The following is a 19,861-nucleotide window of genomic DNA, read 5'->3' on the forward strand; positions in this document are numbered from 1 at the left end:
AATCTAATTTCCAAAGGAAAGATTTTTCAAGACTGATCATAGTGCTGTGAGTTCCACGGGCTGGCAGATTCCTAATACTACCCAGAACAACATGTGAGGGTGAGCAGCCGGGCATATGCCTTCAGGTCACCTGTACACTTACGAATTGTATACAGCTTTCTTAGACAAGGCTATATTTCAGAGGTTCATTCTGCCAGGTCCTTCCTCTGAAATATAGCCTACAGGAGAAGTACATAAATCAAAATAACTACTACAAACTCATATTTTCCACAAAGTATTCAGCTTAGTCCTTAATTCTCATCCTAAGCTGTAATCAGGTTCTTGAGTAGATATTAACCTTGTCTGTTCAGTCAGATTATCCATGGTTTTCTATCCACACATTCTTATATCTCTTAACTGGAAGTGGAATAATAATTTTGTGCAGGGATATTTTAATATTTAATTTTGTTTATGAAGTGCTATGATGTACAATGTACAATGTACAATGGCTCTACCTAAACAATAATTGTTCTCTGGAAAGTGAAAGTATTCTGTCCAACAGACTTACAGGAAAGTTTCTTCATGAACCAAATGTGGTTACACACTAGGTTTTTGAGAATGCTTTAAAGAATCAATGACTTCATAATTATCTGAATAGTCAACTCTATTCTTCTTTCACTTTCTCTGGAAAAGTCTTGAGAATGTCTCTCTAATCCCGGCACAACCCAGAGATAAACAGATTAAAGCACCCTACCAAAAAGACCTTATTATTTATTCATGTACTCAGTAATTAAGTACTAATTAAATTCTTGATCTCAGCTTCTTTAGAGGCTGCTTTCGAGACTGTAACTCTCTTATGGCTCTATACCAGGAGTGGGAATTGTGTATCTTTTAAACAACATGGAAGCACAACTCCAAGTAACCCCAGTTGGCATAGCCAATGCAAAGAATACTGGGAATTGAGGATTAAAACCTGAAAGGACACATGAGTCTCGACTCTATTATCCAGCATTCTTCATTCTGATATCCTGAGATCTATCGGGGACCCAAAATTCACATCAATCCTACCCAACATGGTTAATGACCAGGGAAAATGGAAGTTAAAAAATATCTGAGAGATACCAGGTTTTGGAAGGCTACTTTGCTAAGTAAACTAGGAGCTTTCCCACTAAAGTTTTGGACAAAATACATTCTTAATGGAAATAAAAATTAGCAAGCAAAGTATTCTAGGTGTAGCAATTTGTTTTTTTAAAGTTTACTCCTCACCCTCATTCCTTGTGCATACATTGCCAAAATTAATCTGCCCACATCAGCACCATCATCTTTTAATTGCTGTCCAGCACTACAAAACTAAGGTATTGCCTAAGAATTACAGAAGCACACTTCCCTGTGTCACCTAAGACAGATCATCCAGGATGAAGTGAGAAGTCTGATAGGTATGACAGTTTACAGAAATGACATGATGACTATCAAGATAAATGTGGAGAAGAAAAATGGGATGAAACTATTAATGGTGAGTATGGGCCAAAATGGGGCCCCTGGTGGCACAGTGCGTTAAAGAGCTGAGCTGCTGAACTTGCGGACCAAAAGGTCCCATGTTCAAATCTCGGGAGCGGAATGAGCGCCTGCTGTTAGCCCCAGCTCCTGCCAACCTAGCAGTTCGAAAACATGCAAATGTGAGCAGATTAATAGGTACCACTCCGACGGGAAGGTAACAGCGCTCCATGCAGTCATGCCAGCCACATGACCTTGGAGATGTCTATGGACAACGCCGGCTCTTCGGCTTAGAAATGGAGATGAGCACCAACCCCCAGAGTCGGTCACGACTGGATTTAACGTCAGGGGAAACCTTTACCTTTTATGGGCCAAAATAGTGAAGTCACAGAACTAAGACATTATTGAGGCTATAAGGTTTGACACAAAGCAGATATTCAATGTGACGGATATCTGAAAACTTTAGTAAAGTTATTAGTTTATAAAGTTATACAATACTCATGAACAGGGCTTCAGCAAAATGTAAGCTGACCCATAAAGAACATCCATCAGACTAGGTTGGGGGAATCAGATTATACTGTCAGATCATATTGTTTTATTAATTCAACTTCCAGATGATAACACTTTAATTCGCAAACCACCTCATTTTAACATATAAAGGTGCTGATTTACTAGAAAAAGAATAAAGACAGATTTCAGAAAGAGCAATGGCATTCTTTAATCTAAAACACTCGAACTGAGAGCTACAAAGGTCAGGCTTCCACATCCTTTCCCTCCCCCCTTATTACCATCATTCTCAACATGATTGATGGTCAGAAATTCTGGGCGTTGTCATTTACATGGTTTATGTTTTTATGATGCTTTATAATTTTTTTTTTCATTTTATTGTAATGCAATGTATTTTATGGTGCTATATTTTAATTCTGTTTTACTAGGCCTGGTCCCCATGTAAGCCGCCCCGAGTCCCTTCGGAGAGATGGGGCGGGATATAAAAATAAAGTTATTATTATTACATAGGACTAGGATCCCTCTTTAACAGCTGTGGCTGCATCTTATGGAATCCTGGTACTATAATTGTGAAGTGTGGATTGAAACATTAGCTATAATATTCTTGAACATATACCTTGGTAGTGAGACAGGACACAAAGGGAGGGAATGAACAAACAGATACACCACATACTGAAATGTGTACACACACATTTGTGAACAAAAAGTATTATGAAACAATTCATGTGTATATACCATATAACGTGTATATCTAAGAGCAAAAAGGTTTTTAAAAATTGATGAGTTAATACTTCCAAGTTAAAGTAGAAAAGTGTTTAACTTCAAAAAGTCAATACTATAGATATATACATTTATATAAGATTTATTATGTGTAGATCTACATGAATGATAATTATAATAAATATTTACATGTATATTACTAATCTACTAACAAAAGAAATTAACTTTAAGATATGTATATAGTTGACTGCCATCAAGAGTAGAAAAATAGAGTTAATGGATAAAAAAGGAAGAGAGTTGGAAGAGTAGAGACAATATAAGAAGATAAAAGAAATCAATATGGACCCTGAAGGATAATCTGTTGCTCTTGCTAGAAAAAATGTTACAGTGTGAACTTTTTTCTTTTACTTCACTTCCTCCCTACACTAAAGAATATGTATACCAATACTCCCTTTCCCCTCTATGTTTTTGACAATACAATAGACTCATATGTAGAACTATTTAACTAACATGGCTCTGTAACTTACATACTATATGTGATGTTTCCCATCTTTATATCATGTAAAGTTATCCTGGAACAGAAAAGATCTGTCACTTTGGGTCTGCTAGCCTTTAAACTTGTAAATTCTAACTAATTTCATACTTTTTATCTTGTTTGTCTTGTTCTTGGTTTGTTTTCCTTAAGTTAGGTTAGAATTTGTAATTTTGTTATTATCTCCCAATTTTGGTAATGTCTTTGTTATTTTAATGTGGATGTTGATTTGTTTTGTGGGACTTGGGTTGTTTTGGTTATTTTTTTCTTCGTCCAGCACCTTACGGCATTGAATGTTTACCAAATTGTTGTAAACCACTCTGAGTCCCTACAAGGAGATAGGGCAGAATATAAAGTATTATTATCTTTCCATTCTTTCCCCCTTTTTTAATAGTGTATTTGAGTTAATTTTTCCTCTTTTTTTGAAAACAAAATAAAATCTTATTTGCACCAGGAAATGTGTGCACACACATACATGCATTAATACAGAACAGAAGTACAGTGTATCACTAGAGGGGAACCACACTGGGGGACATTATCAACAGGGGGTGACACCAAAATGATTGTCTATACATTTTTACAGATATGATTATACTCACAAAACACTGCCTGTAAGTCAAGTCTGCAAGTAATATATCAATATACTCACATGTCTAAAGGTCTATAATTAACCTTTTGAACCTTCTAAAGCACATATGCTCTCATCAGAATTGTCATTATTATCATACTTCAATGACACTTCGAATCACATGGTGTCATCTACAAACACTACAGTTTGGGTGGCTGCTTTTTTATAGATGTAGTTGTTGATTTTGTCAATTTTTCTGGGATTTTAGGTATGATATTTTCTGCTATAGCAGGAGATCCATGGGAGGATGACAGCATGAGTTCCCACACGAAGAGATACCAATCCTAGTGATGCCACTGCAGAGGTGGGAACCAAGTACCTCGCCATTAGTTACAAAAAATATAGTTTCTTATTGGTCATTCAAACAACACATTTGGAAAGCCTCCATTCCCCCTTTAACACATAAATTAGGTTGCTGTGAGTTTTCCGGGCTGTATGGCCATGTTCCAGATGATGTTTCACCCACATCTATGGCAGGCATCCTCGGAGGTCATGAGGTATATTGGAAACTAGATACCCTGTGTCCTCTAAAATAAGACAGCCCCAGAAAATAAGACCTATTAGAGGTTTTGCTGAATTGCTAAATATAAGGCCTCCCCTGAAAGTAAGACCTAGCAAAGTTTTTGTTTGGAAGCATGCCTGCTGAACAGAACACCAGAGCATGCAGGATCGGTAAATGTACGCACCATAGATTGTTGTACATGGAAATCATGGTAGTAGCAAGAAATTCTTGATAGGTTTCACAGTTTGTCTGGTTATGCTGGTTTGTGATGACAACTACTGTACAGTATATAATAAATGTTTGTTTTTTTGTTCAACAATAAATGTGAATTCTTTCTTCATGGAAAAATAAGACATCCCCTGAAAATAAGACCTAGAGCATCTTTGGGGACAAAAATTAATATAAGACACTGTCTTATTTTCGGGGAAACACTGTAAGTAGGGTTTATATATCTGTGGACTTCTCTGGTACGGTTATTCTGCAGTGCTTTTCGTGTTTTTTGATTCATGTTTGGGCAATGCTGTGGAGAGTCCATTGAAATCCACAAGCATGTGGATAATTTCAACAGAAAGGAGGAAACAATGAAAATGAACAAAATCTGGCTACCAGTATTTTAAAAAAAACCTCTAAAATCAGAACAGTTAATAAAGAGCAAAACCCCAAAAACAGGGGAATTTCAGACAAGAATCATTCAGGGCCAGCTAATGCCTTCCAACAAAGGATTCCCTCGGGCAGGAAGCAGACAGCCTTTGAAGCTGCAAGTCTATTCAATGCTAATCAAACTGGCCAATTACAACGTTCACATTTGTCTCCAACAGACAAGAGTTCTTTCTCCCACAGTTATATAAACCTCACTGACCTAGTTTCCAACAGACCTCAAACTTCTGAGGATGCCTGCCATAGATGTGGGTGAAACGTCAGATGAGAATGCTTCTGGAATATGGCCATACAGCCCAGAAAACTTTCAGCAACCCAGTGATTCCGGTCATGAAAGCCTTTGACAACATGTGTTGATTTTGTCAATTATGTTATTTTAGGTACAATCTTGTGGTATTTTCTGCTATAGAGATCCATGGGAAGGTGACAACGTGAGTTCCCACACAAGGAGACACCAATCCTAGCGATGCCACTGCAGAGGTGTGAACCGAGCACCTCGCCATTAGTTACCCAAAATATAGTTTCTTATTGGTCATCCAAACAACACATTTGGAGAGCCTCCATTCCCCCTTTTAACACATTAATTCCTTAATTACACTCCCCTCCTTCACACAGCAAAAAGGTTATGAACAAAAGACCCAGAGAAGCTCACAAAGAAGAAGAGGTGCCATCTGGCTGACAGGTAAGGACAGGAAAAAGTTGTTCACCTGGTTCGTGACCTGAAAAACAGGAAGACAGAGACAAATGTTACAGCATGTCTTCTTTCATGGGAGCCACACTGCAGGATTGTAACACCACTTTGAGATGCCATGGGACGTTTGCAGTTTTGTGAGGTACTATTTAGCCTTCTGTACAACGCCAACAGCATTGAGCTGTGGCACTTACAAGTGGGGCCACACTGCTGAAAGACCCTACAAAACACATCTGAATGTAAGCACCAAACTGCGGCATTTCATTGGCTTATTCAACTGTCAATCGTCCCACTGCCCCCCTTCTCCCTCCAATACTTCAGGGTCCCTTCAATAGAAACCCATGCACACGTGCCACCGCCTCGCGCTGGGAAAGCCACGCCCCCTCCCTCCTCTCTTCTCCTCCCTTCCCTTCCCCCTCCCCGGCTCTCACGTCAGGGTTCGCCTCCAGCGGCAGCCAGCGGTGGGGTTCCATGTCTCGCGCCTCCGAGGAGCAAGTGAAAAGCCCGTTGGGGAAAAGTGTGCTGGAGGCTCGCGCCGTCCCTCGTCCTCCCGCGCGCCACTAGCAGCCTAGCCCTGAACTGGCTCGTTTCTTGACAGCACACCTCCCTAAGTCCTGCGCCCCGCCCCGCTCGCCTGAACACGACGTGGGCTGTACCAATCCCGAACAGGACGGGGGGCGGGGGGAGGAGGATAATCACAAAAAACTTTCCTTCGCCTTCCCTTTGGTTTAACGTGGTTTTCCTGTCACCTCATTTTGATAAATTTGGTAGAATGTCTTCAATAATATCAGGGAGGGAGGAGAAGGTATATTCCCCTTTCTAGGCATGGGGCCTCTTTCTTATTCGCCCCCTCTATTCTCGTAAATAGATTGTCCCGCACTCCCTGGACGAGGGAGGCGTGTCTGCCCATGAGCAGAAGGGCTCACTTTAAGCCTCTAGGGGGCGCAGTTTGTATTGGAATGAATGGATTTTTAATCCCCACCTGAGAGCAAAGCCCACTGAAAACAATAGGGGTTGCCTTCTGAATAGGAACCCCATTGAAATAAATACAGTTTTGGTTACTAATTACAAGCCTATGTAGGGACCACCAAACGCAGCATTGCCCAAACACGAATCAAGGAACATGAAAGGCACAGCAGACTAATTCAATCAGAGAATTCAACATTTGATGAACCAACCTGGGCACAGCATATTATTTGAGGACACAGAAATGCTGGACCACTCTCACAACCACCATGTCAAACTAGTACACATAGAAGCCATTGAAATCCACAAGCATGTGGACATTTTCAACAGAAAGGAGAAAACCATGAAAAAGAACAAAATCTGACTACAAGCATTTAAACACTCTGAAATCAGGACAGTAAATAAAGAAAAACACTCTGAAAACAGGGGAATTCCAGACAAGAAACAATCAGTGCCAGGTAACACCTCCCAACAAAGGATTCCCTCAGGCAGGAAGCAGCCAGGCTTTGAGACTGCAAGGCCACTCAATGCTAATCAAGGTGGCCAATTGCAAGATTCACACTTTCCTCAAACAGACAAAAGTTCTTTCTCCCACCCTGGACCATCTACAGATATATAAACCTGACTTGCCTAGTTTCCAACAAACCTCACAACTTCTGAGGATGCCTGCCATAGATGTGGGCATAGATAATGCTTTTGGAATATGGCTATACAGCCTGGAAAACTCACAGCAACCCAACTACAAGTGTAGTGTAAAATAAGCAATAGTTCCCAACAGAGATATTTAATATATAGTTATTTTTAACATATCTGTCAGCAGGGAATGTATGTGTTTCATGTTGAGATGAAAATTGTGGCTGGATCAAACCAAGCACAACAAATTTCCACCTGCAAAGGTTTCTTGGTGCATCTACACGGTAGAATTAATGTAGTTTGGTCCCATTTTCATAGCTCAATTCTATGGAATCCTAGGGGTTATAGTCTGGTGAGGTACCAGCAGAGAAGGCTAAAAACCTTGTAAAACTAAAGCTCTAATGATTCCATAGCATTCAACCAAATAGGTTTGAAGTGGTGCCAAACTGCATTCATGCTACAGTGTAGATATACTCTCTGTTTCCAATAACAGGCAGTCAGGTAGGTCTCGTAATTTCACAAATTGAGCATGACAAATTCACGAGTCTTTTACACCGGTATATTGCTTTTGACTATGCAGGCATTGCTTTCTTTGGCCCCTTCTATACAGCCAATTATCAAAGGAGATAATCCACATTATCTGCTTTGAACTGGATTATATGAGTCTACACTGCCATATGATCTAGTTCAAAGCAGATAATTTGGATGTTATATGGCAGTGTAGGCCCCTTCCACACAGCTGAATAAAATCCCAGACGTTCTGCTTTGAACTGGAATATATGTCAGTGTGGACTCAGATAACCCAATTCAAAACAGATATTGTGGGATTTTCTGCCTTGATATTTTGGGTTATATGGCTGTGGGGAAGGGCCTTTGTGATTCATTTTCCTATATAGTGTTGAAACAAGGTATTGCTCCTATTCATGCTACAGCTAAATTTAAGATAAAACTAATGTGACTCCGGAAACCAGGGTTCAAATCCCTGCTCAGTCATGAATCCCACTGGGGTCCTTTCTCTTCTGCCATATAAAATCCAGATTATCTGCTTTGAACTGGGTTATATGGCAGTGTAGACTCAGATCAGAGCCAGTCCAACAATGAGGCAAATTAAGGGGTCGCTTCGGGCGCAAAACATATGGGGGCACAGTCGAGACTGCTTTTTCTGTTGATTTCTTGTAAAACATGATGTTTTGGTGCTTAATTTGTAAAATCTTAATGTAATTTGATTTTAATAGGCTTTTCCTTAATCCCTCCTTATTATCCAACATTTTCGCTTATCCAACGCTTTTATTTTTCAGTGATTGGTTTGGGGGGAGGGGGCGCCAAAATTCTGTTAGCCTACACTTGAAAAATACCTAGGGCTGGCTCTGGATAATCCAGTTCAAAGCAGATAGTGTGGATTGTCTGCGTTGACAATCTGGATCATATGGCAACGTAGAAGTGGCACTCTCTCAGCTTCAGAGGAAGGCGATGGAAAACCTCTTCTGAACAGATTTTACCAAGTCTTGTATGGTTGTGGGAAATGACTTCAAGGTACTCAACAAATGTGACTAAACCAAAGGTATCCTTGCCACGTTTTGTATTAGCTAATCATTGTCATTAGGCAATACGTTCCAAAGGAATCAGCTGTGCTTTTAATAAATGATTCATCCTGTCATTTGCCTCAGTTTCCAGTAGTCAATACTGACCAGAAGACTGCATTACCTGATTGTTCTGGTTAATAGCTGTTGACAGCATAACTTCCTCCCGACAATTCATTTTTAATGAATACATTTTAATTAATACATGCCAGCAATCTTTTTGATACTTTATCAGCTTTCCCAGGTGATGTGCTTTGCATCAGGGCTGAGTCACGACAGTTGACAGCAGTGTTTGTAACAGCAGGTGAAATGTGCAGGAAAGATGCGCACTTCAAGCATGGAGTGAAGTGACACATGAAGGAATCAAAACCAATTATGGCTTTCCAATGACTGTAACCAGATGTTTGGGAATGTCTCCGCCTTTCATATTTGGAGTCCTTACCACAGTGAGTGTGTGTGTGTATATGTGTCAGATGTCAGATAACCTGTGGAATGTTTTATTGCATTGCGGTAAGCTTTTTGTGTCAACGATGTACACGGATTTGCTAAATGCCACAGAGGCCCCTTCTACACAGCTGTATAAAATACAAATTATCTGCTTTGAACTGCATTATATGGCAGTGTAGACTCATATAATTCAGTTCAAAGCAGATAATGTGAGTTATCTGCTTTGATCATTTGGATTATATGGCAGTGTAGAAGGGACTAGAAACATTTCCAAGAGATATTGTATTACATTGTATTACAGTAGGCTCAGAAGCCCCCTTCTACACTGCCATATAAAATCCAGATTATTTTATTATTTATTTTATTTTATTATTTTATTTACAGCATTTATATTCCGCCCTTCTCACCCCGAAGGGGACTCAGGGCGGATCACATTACACATATAGGCAAACATTCAATGCCTTTTAACATAGAACAAAGACAAGACAAACATAGGCTACGAGCGGGCCTCGAACTCATGACCTCCTGGTCAGAGTGATTCATTGCGGTGATTCATTGCAGCTGCTCTCCAGCCTGCGCCACAGCCTGAGCCTGCTTTGAATTGGATTATATGGCAGTGTAGACGCATAAAATCCAGTTCTAATCAGATAATCTGGATTATCTGATTTGCTAATGTGGCTTATATGGCAGTGTAGAAGGGGCCCTACACTGCCATATAAAATCCATATTATCTACTTTGAACTGGATTATATGGCAGTGTGGACTCATATAATTTGGGCCCCTTCTACACTGCCCTATATCCCAGGATCTGCTCTCGGATTATCTGTTTATCCCAAATTATCTGGCAGTGGAGACCCAGGCCCTTCCACATAGCCATATAACCCAGAATATCAAGGCAGGAGATCCCACAATATCTGCTTTGAACTGGATTATCTGAGTCCATACTCCCATATATTCCAGTTCAAAGCAGATATTGTGGGATTTCCTGCCTTGATATTCTGGGTTATATTGATGTGTGGAAAGGCCCTCAAGCTGCTTCCAGACAGTGCAAAAATCTGGGTTTTAAAGGTGGGTAAAAATCCTGGGACCTTACTGCAGGTCCCCACACAGACCTTTCAGTCACTGGTTTTCTCTGTATCAAAACAAGACGGGGGGTGGATAGGGGACATCCACCAGAAGTTTTTTTTTAAATAACTCCGTTAAGTGATAGTTTTTTTAAAACATGCGAATATTTTAATATATGTACAAGCAAATGTGCATGTGTGTATATGAGGTTCAGCACATAACAATTTTTCTAAAAAACACTTCAGCTGTATTTTTCTCCCCCCCCCCCAATTGTTTATTCAAATTCTGTTTGATATTACAAAGTTTAAAATAAGGAGTATCAGAGAGTTCTATTTGCTCTAAATTCGTGCTTCCTTTAAACCAGCTGTTTGTCCGTTTCACAGCCCAATCAGCTGATCAGTTGTTTCAGGCTTTTAAAAACTGGAAGTCCACTGAAGCAGTCTCTACTGGGGGGAGGTGGGATCACGTGTTTTGCGTGAGTGCACTGATGTGAATATGCACATTTTCCAGTTCGAATCGGGATAAAAGGGGACCTTTTTAGCTCGTGTTTTTTGTCTATTACAGTGAAACAGCGCGGATTTACCACCAGCATCATGTACCACCCCTCTCTTCCGCATTTTAGGTGCTGTGTAGAAGGGCCTTCATATAATCCAGTTCAAAGCAGATAACCTAGGATCAGATCCTAGGATATAAGAACAGTGTAGAAGGAGCCCCAGTTCAAAGCAGATAATGTGGTTTATCTGCCTTGATGATCTGGATTATATGGCAGTGTAGAGGGGGCCCAAAGGCATGAAACCTTTTTGATCCCAGGAACAGAATTTAAATGAAAGATATAAAATCAGCAGATGTGTTTCAGGCATCGATGACAAAGATCTAGTATTAATTCACTCTTCTGAATATAGTTCAAGGAGTGTAAACATAAAGTAAAATGTTTAAAGGTCACTCTTGACTTCTGGAAAATTCCATAAACATCATAATTGAAAAATCCTGCAAATCTCTTGGGAAGACAGGAGACAAATGTCTATGTTCTGGAATAATTTATCACAGGGTTTCTTATGGGGAGGATTGCAATTGCTTTCTTCCGAGGCTGAGAGAGTGTGGTCACCCAGTGAGTTTTCATGTCTTGGCCCCTTCTACATCTAATCTAAATCTAAATCTAATCTAAATTCTAAATCCATAATAAAAACGAAAACCCGTATGTGTGTATGTGGCACGGGTGTCCGCTCACACAGACAGCCTCCAGCCTACACAAACAGGCTACAGTTCCCAGGGCTCAGAATCCAGCAAGTCACCCCTTTGCACTGACATTGCGGTTACAGCGAGCTCCATGAACATGTAGCCCAGCCCCTGCCAATGTCCTCCCCAAACACTATGACCCACCACCCAAGGAATGCTTTCATTTGGGGACCATTTTATCCTAGATTTTGCTTTTTCTTCCCCAACAGACAGGCATCCCAGGGTTCTCCACTGCTGTGGTATTTGCATGGCCCCACCCACTGCCCTTCCCTTTCAAATCTGTCTGCATAACCATCACAGCAGAACTGAGCAGCAACTAAACTTACTGGAGGAGTTTGGGGATTGACTCCACATGGTGGAAGTTGTAGTTCACCCTGCATCAAGACACACCACTGTGACTCCTACTGGGAAATTTAGAGGAGTTGTAGTTCACCTACACCCAGAACACTATGAACCCAAACATTGATGGGTCTGGGCCAAACTGGCCATGCATACCTGATAGGCCCAGATTTGAATACTGGTGGGTTTTGGAGGGGAATTGCCCTAAACATTTGGAAGTAGTAGGTACTGGGATTTATAGTTCACCTGCAATGAATGAGCACTTCTAACCCTACCGATAATACACCAGGACCACACTTGGCACACTGAGCCCCCATAACCAATACAACATATTGCAAAGTTTAACGAAAAGGGAGTTATAGTTCACCTGCATCCACAGAAATAGAGCCCCCATGACTTACTTTACATCTGGGCGGTGTTGGGAGAGGGATGGACTGTGTATGAAGGAACTTGTATATGGGAATTGTAGTTCCCTGCACCAACTGAACCCAGCTGACACTGGATCTACACTAAACTTCGAGCACAGGCAAACAATACCTTTCTCAAATGACCGGGGCACCGCTGGGTCCCCAAGCTAGTTGCCATATAATCTTGATTATCAGAGCAGATAATCTACATCAGTGATTCCCAAAGTGGGCGCTACCGCCCTGTTCTGCCTCCATGCTTAATTAAATGAACTGGAAGGACTCATAGCACGAAGGACAGATTGGAGACTGTAGTTGTGAAACAAAATATTTTATTAATAGACAAAATTGATCTCTTTTCCTCTTGATGCCACTATGAAGTCTCTTGTGAGGAAAGAAATCTTTGAGTCTATGCAGTTCTGGATAGATATTGCCACAGAGTATAAAGTCTTGTTATGACTGGATTCTTTGTATCTTTGAGATGACTTCAATGCAGTGTTGTTGACATGGCTTTCTCTATTGCTGTAGTCTATGGCTTTTTAATCTAATTTGAATACAGTTCCAACGTGACGTGAATTTCTGTGATCCTTTTACTTCCTACACTTCCTTCCAGTGCTTCACCAACTGACAAATTCTAACTGACAAAAATAACTGCCATTTCAGGCTGGCAGGAGCCAAGGCTAAGCTCCGCCCCTTTGGAACCTTAAAGAGACAGGGCAGCAGGTAATGTTTTGCCTGCTCGTGGCATGACACTCCCCACCTAAAACTTATCAATAAGTTTTACCCCCTTATTAATAACAAATAACTAATACAAACTATCAACTAATCTAAAACAAACTATAACTGTTCTAACTCGTAGATTCATCATCCCTTGGACTTTCTCTGGTGTTTCATCCTTCAGCTCTCCTACAATCTCTGCAGATTGATCTGGATGAAATGGCGGGATGAAGTATGTGGTTGGCCTTCCAAAGTCCAACACTTTGATGACCTTGTGATCCTCCTTCATGTGGACTAAATCCTCTTCGGTCAAAGCTTACCTTTAATTCTGGAACATGGAAAACAAACCTGTCCTCTGCGATGCTGCAACACCCGTTCAGGCTCCCCTGGACTGGTACAAGCTCTTGTCTCAACTCCAACACCTTCGCTCTCTGCTGGGCACTCTTTCGAAAGCTCCGCTGATCCTGGCACTGCTGCTTCACTCCATTTAGCTGTTGCTGCAGTTTGGTTACAACTGCTGCTATCTTCTTTAGCTTCTCTTCAGAATATGAAGGCTTTATTTGAAGATCAGCAACCTGCTGTTCTTTGACCAATAGCCTTTTACTAGATAATTGTTTCTGCTCTTTTAGCTGACCATGAGCTTCTTCAAGTTGATACTTTGTCTCCGAAGGTTTTTGAAGTTCTTGCTCATATACAGCAACTTCTCGGGGTTCTTTGGCAAGTTCAGCTCTTAATCGATTGGTGGTAGCCTGTGAGGTCATATATTCTGCTTGCAAATGATTACACATATCTGAGACATCAGAGTGGAAGTTTGTATGACTCACTATCATTTGTGATAATGCAGGATCACTTCCAGTGTTCTTGTGGCCATCTATATTATGCTCACTGTCCTTTTGAAGTTGTACTTGGCTATGATTTAGACAATTAAAAGTCTCTTTGTGATCAGTCATCCATTCTTCTTTGGTAACCTTTGCTGGTAGGGCGAAAATGTCGACACCAACATTGGTGGGTGGTTGCACTATTGGAGATATCATTGCAGCATCTATAGCTTGCTGTACAGACTCTTGAGCTTCCAGATGGTCAAAAGGTATATCTGATTCTACCCTCTGAGTTGAGGAATTGGTTTGAAATGCAGTCTGCGATGTGGACATATCTTCAATTTCATCTTCTTTTATGACAGACTTTGAAGCACTAGGCTGCTCTGAACTTCTATTATCAGTATGATTGTTTTCTTCATATTTGATAATATATGACTTGCCTGCTGGTTCTGGGGCGCTAACACTGTTTGCATGTGAGAGGAAACCTACAAGAAGTTCCTTCTGTTGATTATTTTCTTTGGACAAAACTATTAGGTTGTCATGATCTGTAGTCCTAACTACTGAAGATTCTAAACTCTCGGTGTTTTGGAAACGTATTTGGATGTGATTCAAACAATCTAACATCTGTGTAGGACGTCCATTTGGCATGAAGCCTGTGCAAAAGGTTCGAGCATGAGAAGGCAACCTTTTGCGGTTTAAACATACTGGACCTAGGATAGTCCAGCCTATCTCTAGTTCTTGAGCTATTGGTGCTCCTGGTCGACCTTTTATTTGCTTTTTAACTGAAAACAAGTCTGGACAGTCTATACCAATAAGCAAAAGAATCTTTGCGCCAGGGTCGAACCTTGGTAACTTATGTGCCATGGATCTTAGGTGTGCATGACTCATAGCTATTTCTCTCGTAGGAATTTGTCTTTCATCTTTAGGTATATTTTGACATTCTACGAACGCTGGTAACCTAAATTGTTTCATGCCATCAATAGTTTGGAGGACGAATCCAGATGCTACTCTCCCCACCATGACCTGATCTCCACCACAAGTAGTCATAACGTATTCTACCTCTTTTGATTGAATTTGAAAGATGTTAAAGAATTCAGGTGTTGCTAGGGAGGTGTCACTTTGAGAATCTAAGGCAACGTACATGCGTTTAACTTGATCTGGAGAGTTTTCAGGGTAGACATCTACCAAGCAAATAGGATGACATGTTCGTTCTTTTCCTGCTTCTCCACACAAAGCTGTGCAAGTTGATGTTGCTATCTTAATCTCCTTAGGTTGTGGTGTTTCCACAAGAATACATTCTGACTTTTCAGAGTTCTTTTCTTTCTGATGAGGTGTTGTTTCGCGATGTAGTGCAGAGCAGTGTTTTTCACTAAAGCATTCTTGACATTTCACTTTTCTCCTGCACTCCTTGGCTATGTGGTTTCTAAAAGTACCACATTTAAAACAAAGTCTTTGATCTCTGGCAAAGGTTAAACGCTCTTCATAAGGTTTGCTCCTGAATTCTTTGCAGTTATTCAGATCATGTGCTATTTGGTGTACTGGACATATTACTCCTGCTGATGTCTTTGTGTGATGTTCAACTGATTTGACCTTGGTTTCAGTTTTTCTAACTGTGACTTGTGGTTTGCTTTTGGTTTCTATGAAATGTTTCCTATCCTTTTTATTACTTTGATATAAAAGAGGGAACCCCGTTTGCAAATCATTCTTCTCTCTAGCTGATCTTAAGAGAAACTTCACTAAATGTGTAAATGGTGGGTATTTCCGTTGATGAGTTTCTTTATAAGAGAAAACTTCCCGGCCCCATACCTCCTTCAGTGAGAAAGGCAGTTTATCAATAATCTCTTGTTGTGTTAAATATTGATCTAAACATGCAAGCCCTGGTAAATCTGGATTTCCCTTAGCTGCCTCCAATTCTTCAAGCAAATCTGCATAATCCCATAATTTCTCATATTCCCCTTTTGTAAATGCAGGAAACGATTTAAGCTTTTGCAGAAGCAACGTTTCTATCTGTGCAGATGATCCATAACGTTCATTGAGACGGTCCCACACTCGATTTAAGGCTGCATGTGGGTTATTTATGTTTGCTGCATAAATTCTCTTCACCTGTATGGAAGAAGCAGGTCCCAACCAAGCGATCAATAAATTTAACTCTTCCTCTACAGGCAATTTTAGTTGCTTGAGAGCTGACTGAAATGTATTCTTCCACAACATATAATCCTCTGGCTTATCAGAGAATTTCTGAATGCCTCTGTCTGCTAAGTCCCTTCTTGGGTTTCTGTAGGAGGTGTAATTTAAAATATCAAGTGGGACTGAGGACTGTTGCAAAGTTGGTTCAGAGTTAGTTTGGATCTGGGGGTTTTCTGGAACCCAACTAGCTGCTTTGGGATTGAGACTGAATGCAGTTGTTGGCATTGTGTAGTTTGACTGTATTGAGTCCTGTGTGTCTACTGGAAAACTGTGCTCTAACTTGGTTTGAGATATATCATGCAATGGAACTGCTGCTTGACTTGCTACTTCTGCATACGGCAAATAATGTTCTTTGGGTGCAGAAACCTCTATAATTTCTGGTTGTGATACAAAAGAATTATTTGCTACTGCACTTTCTCTTGTTAGCACAGGAGGGGCTGCAATATTGATAATTTGGGTATTTAAATAAGAATCCACTTTTGTGACAGGATCTTCTGTTGTAACATCTGGAGGGAATGTATTTCCTAAGAGACCTTGCTCTAGGACTGAGGCCTTTACTTGTAACACCTCAGCCTTTGCAACCTGTGCTAACGTTGCTAGAGCAGCTTCAGTTTTAACTTGACGGGCCTTATTTTCTGCATCCATACCTGCTTGCTTGGCGGCAGCTGCGGCATCCAGTTCTGCCTTCTCTGCAACAATTTGCTGTCTTTTCTTAAGAAACTCTATTTGTTTTACTGCGGCAGCTGCCTCGGCCCTAGCCTTTATGACCAGACTAAGGGATTGGCCAGAAGAACCACTATGAACAGAAGTCCCTCTTGTTCTTTCTGTTCTATGGGATGTGTGAGATGATCTTGATTTGCCTGCTAATGTACACACAGACCTGTTTGACTTTGTATCTGTGTCTTTACTAAACATGTGTTGCACTTGTTCTTCATCAACAGTTTCCATAAGGGAGGCAGGATCTTCTTCTGCCTGACCTGATATTTTGTTAGATAAATCATTCATGATAGTATCAAATTCTAGTTCCCTTCTCTCTCTCTCTGACAACATTTCTTCCTTATTACTTAAAGATTCTGATGTTTTCATATGTTCAAGCAAAGAGATTATATTATCTGAATATGTTATCCACTCACAGTATTGATGTTGTAATCTTTCCTTACAATCTAATATTTCTTTCTGCTGCCTAAAGCGATGGCTTGCTTGACTCATATCTAAAATTCTCTGCCATGACTTCTGATATTTAGGTTTCAAGGAATCTAGTTTATCTTGCCAGAAGGACAACATTTTTGAGGTAGGTTTAGATATTCTGCTCTTTTGTGAGGAAGAAGCAGACATCTTTAAGTCTTCTGAAGTTTGTGTCACTTTATATTAGACTGAATTGCTTTTGGACAGAAAGGACTGAATAGCCTATTCTCCGTTACTTTGGAATGTAGGTCTTTTATTCTCCTGTTGCTGTCCGTTACTAATAGTCCCTTAAATAAAGTGATCACTAACTTTTAAGATTCTCAGTCCTTTTACTGAGACTTAAAGCTTTTTAGACTTAAAAATAACTATTGTGGTCCTGAAAGCCACATTTTCCTCCGAAAGGGCTTCCCTCAGGTTCCTTCAAAATGGCGCTGCCCTCTATGACTGCACTCTCTCTACAGTCTAAATGGCTGCTTAACTCCTTCTTCTTCTGAGGTAGTTTTCACTTCTCCTCAGGAAGGTCAAAAGAAAGAAATCAACTGCTACTTGGGAAGCTTAAAGAAAATACATTTTTACTGGGGAAGCTCAAAGGAAAATAAATTCACTTTTATTCAGGAAGCTTGAAGGAAAGAAATTCACTTTTACTTGGGAAGGTCAAAGGAAAGAAATTCACTTTTACTTGGGAAGGTCAAAGGAAAGAAATTCACTTTTACTTGGGAAGGTCAAAGGAAAGAAATTCACTGTTCTGCCTCCATGCTTAATTAAATGAACTGGAAGGACTCATAGCACGAAGGACAGATTGGAGACTGTAGTTGTGAAACAAAATATTTTATTAATAGACAAAATTGATCTCTTTTCCTCTTGATGCCACTATGAAGTCTCTTGTGAGGAAAGAAATCTTTGAGTCTATGCAGTTCTGGATAGATATTGCCACAGAGTATAAAGTCTTGTTATGACTGGATTCTTTGTATCTTTGAGATGACTTCAATGCAGTGTTGTTGACATGGCTTTCTCTATTGCTGTAGTCTATGGCTTTTTAATCTAATTTGAATACAGTTCCAACGTGACGTGAATTTCTGTGATCCTTTTACTTCCTACACTTCCTTCCAGTGCTTCACCAACTGACAAATTCTAACTGACAAAAATAACTGCCATTTCAGGCTGGCAGGAGCCAAGGCTAAGCTCCGCCCCTTTGGAACCTTAAAGAGACAGGGCAGCAGGTAATGTTTTGCCTGCTCGTGGCATGACAGCCCCCTGGTGGGCGCTGCAGCGATCCAAAGGGGCAGTGATGGCCACAGGTGCATTTGGGGGCGATGAATAACTACCGTATATTACCTTTCTATTCTGAGTTCAAAAAATAGTTTCATAATTTCAAATTTCAATGTTTCTAATTTACACCTTTCTTTACTATATTTTACAAAAAAAGGTAGAAACATTACTCCAGGGGGCGCTGAGTAATTTTTTTCTGGAAAGGGGGCGGTAGGCCAAATAAGTTTGGGAACCACTGATCTACACCATCTGCTTCGAACTGGATGATATGAGTCCACACTGCCATTCAACACAGTTCAAAACAGATAATCTGGATTTTATATGGTAGCGTAGAAGGGGCCTTACTGTGCAATAAATGAACAGTTGCTCAATTCATTTGGGTGCAGTTATATATGAAGCAGAGGTCTGACAGAGTTTTCTATAACTGGTGGTTACCAATAACTAGTTAGTTTTAATTGTTACTTTCCAGCAACAATTCTTTGATTAAGTTGCATTATGATTGTATTTTGAAGAGGGAAAAATGCAAGACGTTTTTGCAAAGTTGTAGTCTTTGGCCCCTTCTACACTGCCCTATATCCCAGGATCTCATCCTAGATTATCTGCTTTAAACTGGATTATATGAGTCTCCCCTGCAAGATAATCTGGGATAAAAAAATAATCTGTGATTATATCCTGGGATATAGGAACAGTGTGGAAGGGGCTTTCCTCTGGAGAGATCTTCTGTGGAGACTCAGGAACTGTCCTCATTGCCCCTGGAAAGAAGCTGAAGGCTGGCACTCGAGTCTCTTCTCCACCACAAGCCATTTCCACTGGGGTCTATTATCCTGACATGAAAATAACTCCCCTTGGTCCGGCAATGGTAGTCGTATCCTTCTTTTTCTTCTTCTTCCAAGAGGCCCCTTTGGGAATTCTAAGTCAAAACTACCCATCGGAACGTGGACAACATTAAAAACACATTGCTGCATTTTGCGGCTTCTACTGTGGTTTCCTGATGAGTTCTCATTTGGCTTTGTTTCTTATTTGCAGACTTCAGTTTTGAATTTTGAATTGAAATTGGCAGTGCTGCAAACTGGGTGACATCCAAAAGCAAGCTGTCAGGTTTAGGGTCTATCAAGATTTCCTGATGAGTTACAAATGATTTCATTTTCTGTTGTCAAAGGCTTTCATGGCCGGAATCACAGGGTTGTTGTCTGTTTTCCGAGCTGTATGGCCATATTCCAGATGCATTCTCTCCTGAAGTTTCACCCACATCTATGGCAGGCATCCTCAGAGGTTGTGAGGTCTGTTGGAAACTAGGCAAAGGAG

At 40.5% G+C, this 19,861-nt stretch overlaps 1 protein-coding gene and 1 long non-coding RNA gene across 3 annotated transcripts in view; one reads left to right on the forward strand and one right to left on the reverse strand.

Annotated features, from left to right (window-relative positions):
- The window catches only part of uchl3 (ubiquitin C-terminal hydrolase L3), a 28,389-nt gene extending 22,041 nt beyond the window's left edge, over nucleotides 1-6,348 (reverse strand). Inside the window, exons 1-2 of one of the 2 annotated variants that reach the window (XM_008106889.3) lie at nucleotides 6,142-6,348; nucleotides 5,727-5,738 (exon numbers count right to left, since the gene is read on the reverse strand). In XM_008106889.3, the coding sequence (XP_008105096.1) occupies nucleotides 5,727-5,738; nucleotides 6,142-6,183 (54 nt within the window). In that variant the 5' untranslated portion in view covers nucleotides 6,184-6,348. The remainder of the gene's footprint in view (nucleotides 1-5,726; nucleotides 5,739-6,141) is intronic. The other variant, XM_003218657.4, reaches the window with a different exon arrangement.
- A 10,738-nt stretch (nucleotides 6,349-17,086) lies between these two features.
- LOC134297600 (uncharacterized) lies at nucleotides 17,087-18,354 on the forward strand. The gene is made up of 2 exons (XR_010004394.1): nucleotides 17,087-17,940; nucleotides 18,009-18,354. It is a non-coding gene; the product is annotated as an uncharacterized LOC134297600 (long non-coding RNA).
- Nucleotides 18,355-19,861: the final 1,507 nt, after the last annotated feature.

Source organism: Anolis carolinensis, chromosome 3 (assembly GCF_035594765.1).
Source record: "Anolis carolinensis isolate JA03-04 chromosome 3, rAnoCar3.1.pri, whole genome shotgun sequence".
Lineage (NCBI taxonomy): Eukaryota > Metazoa > Chordata > Lepidosauria > Squamata > Dactyloidae > Anolis > Anolis carolinensis.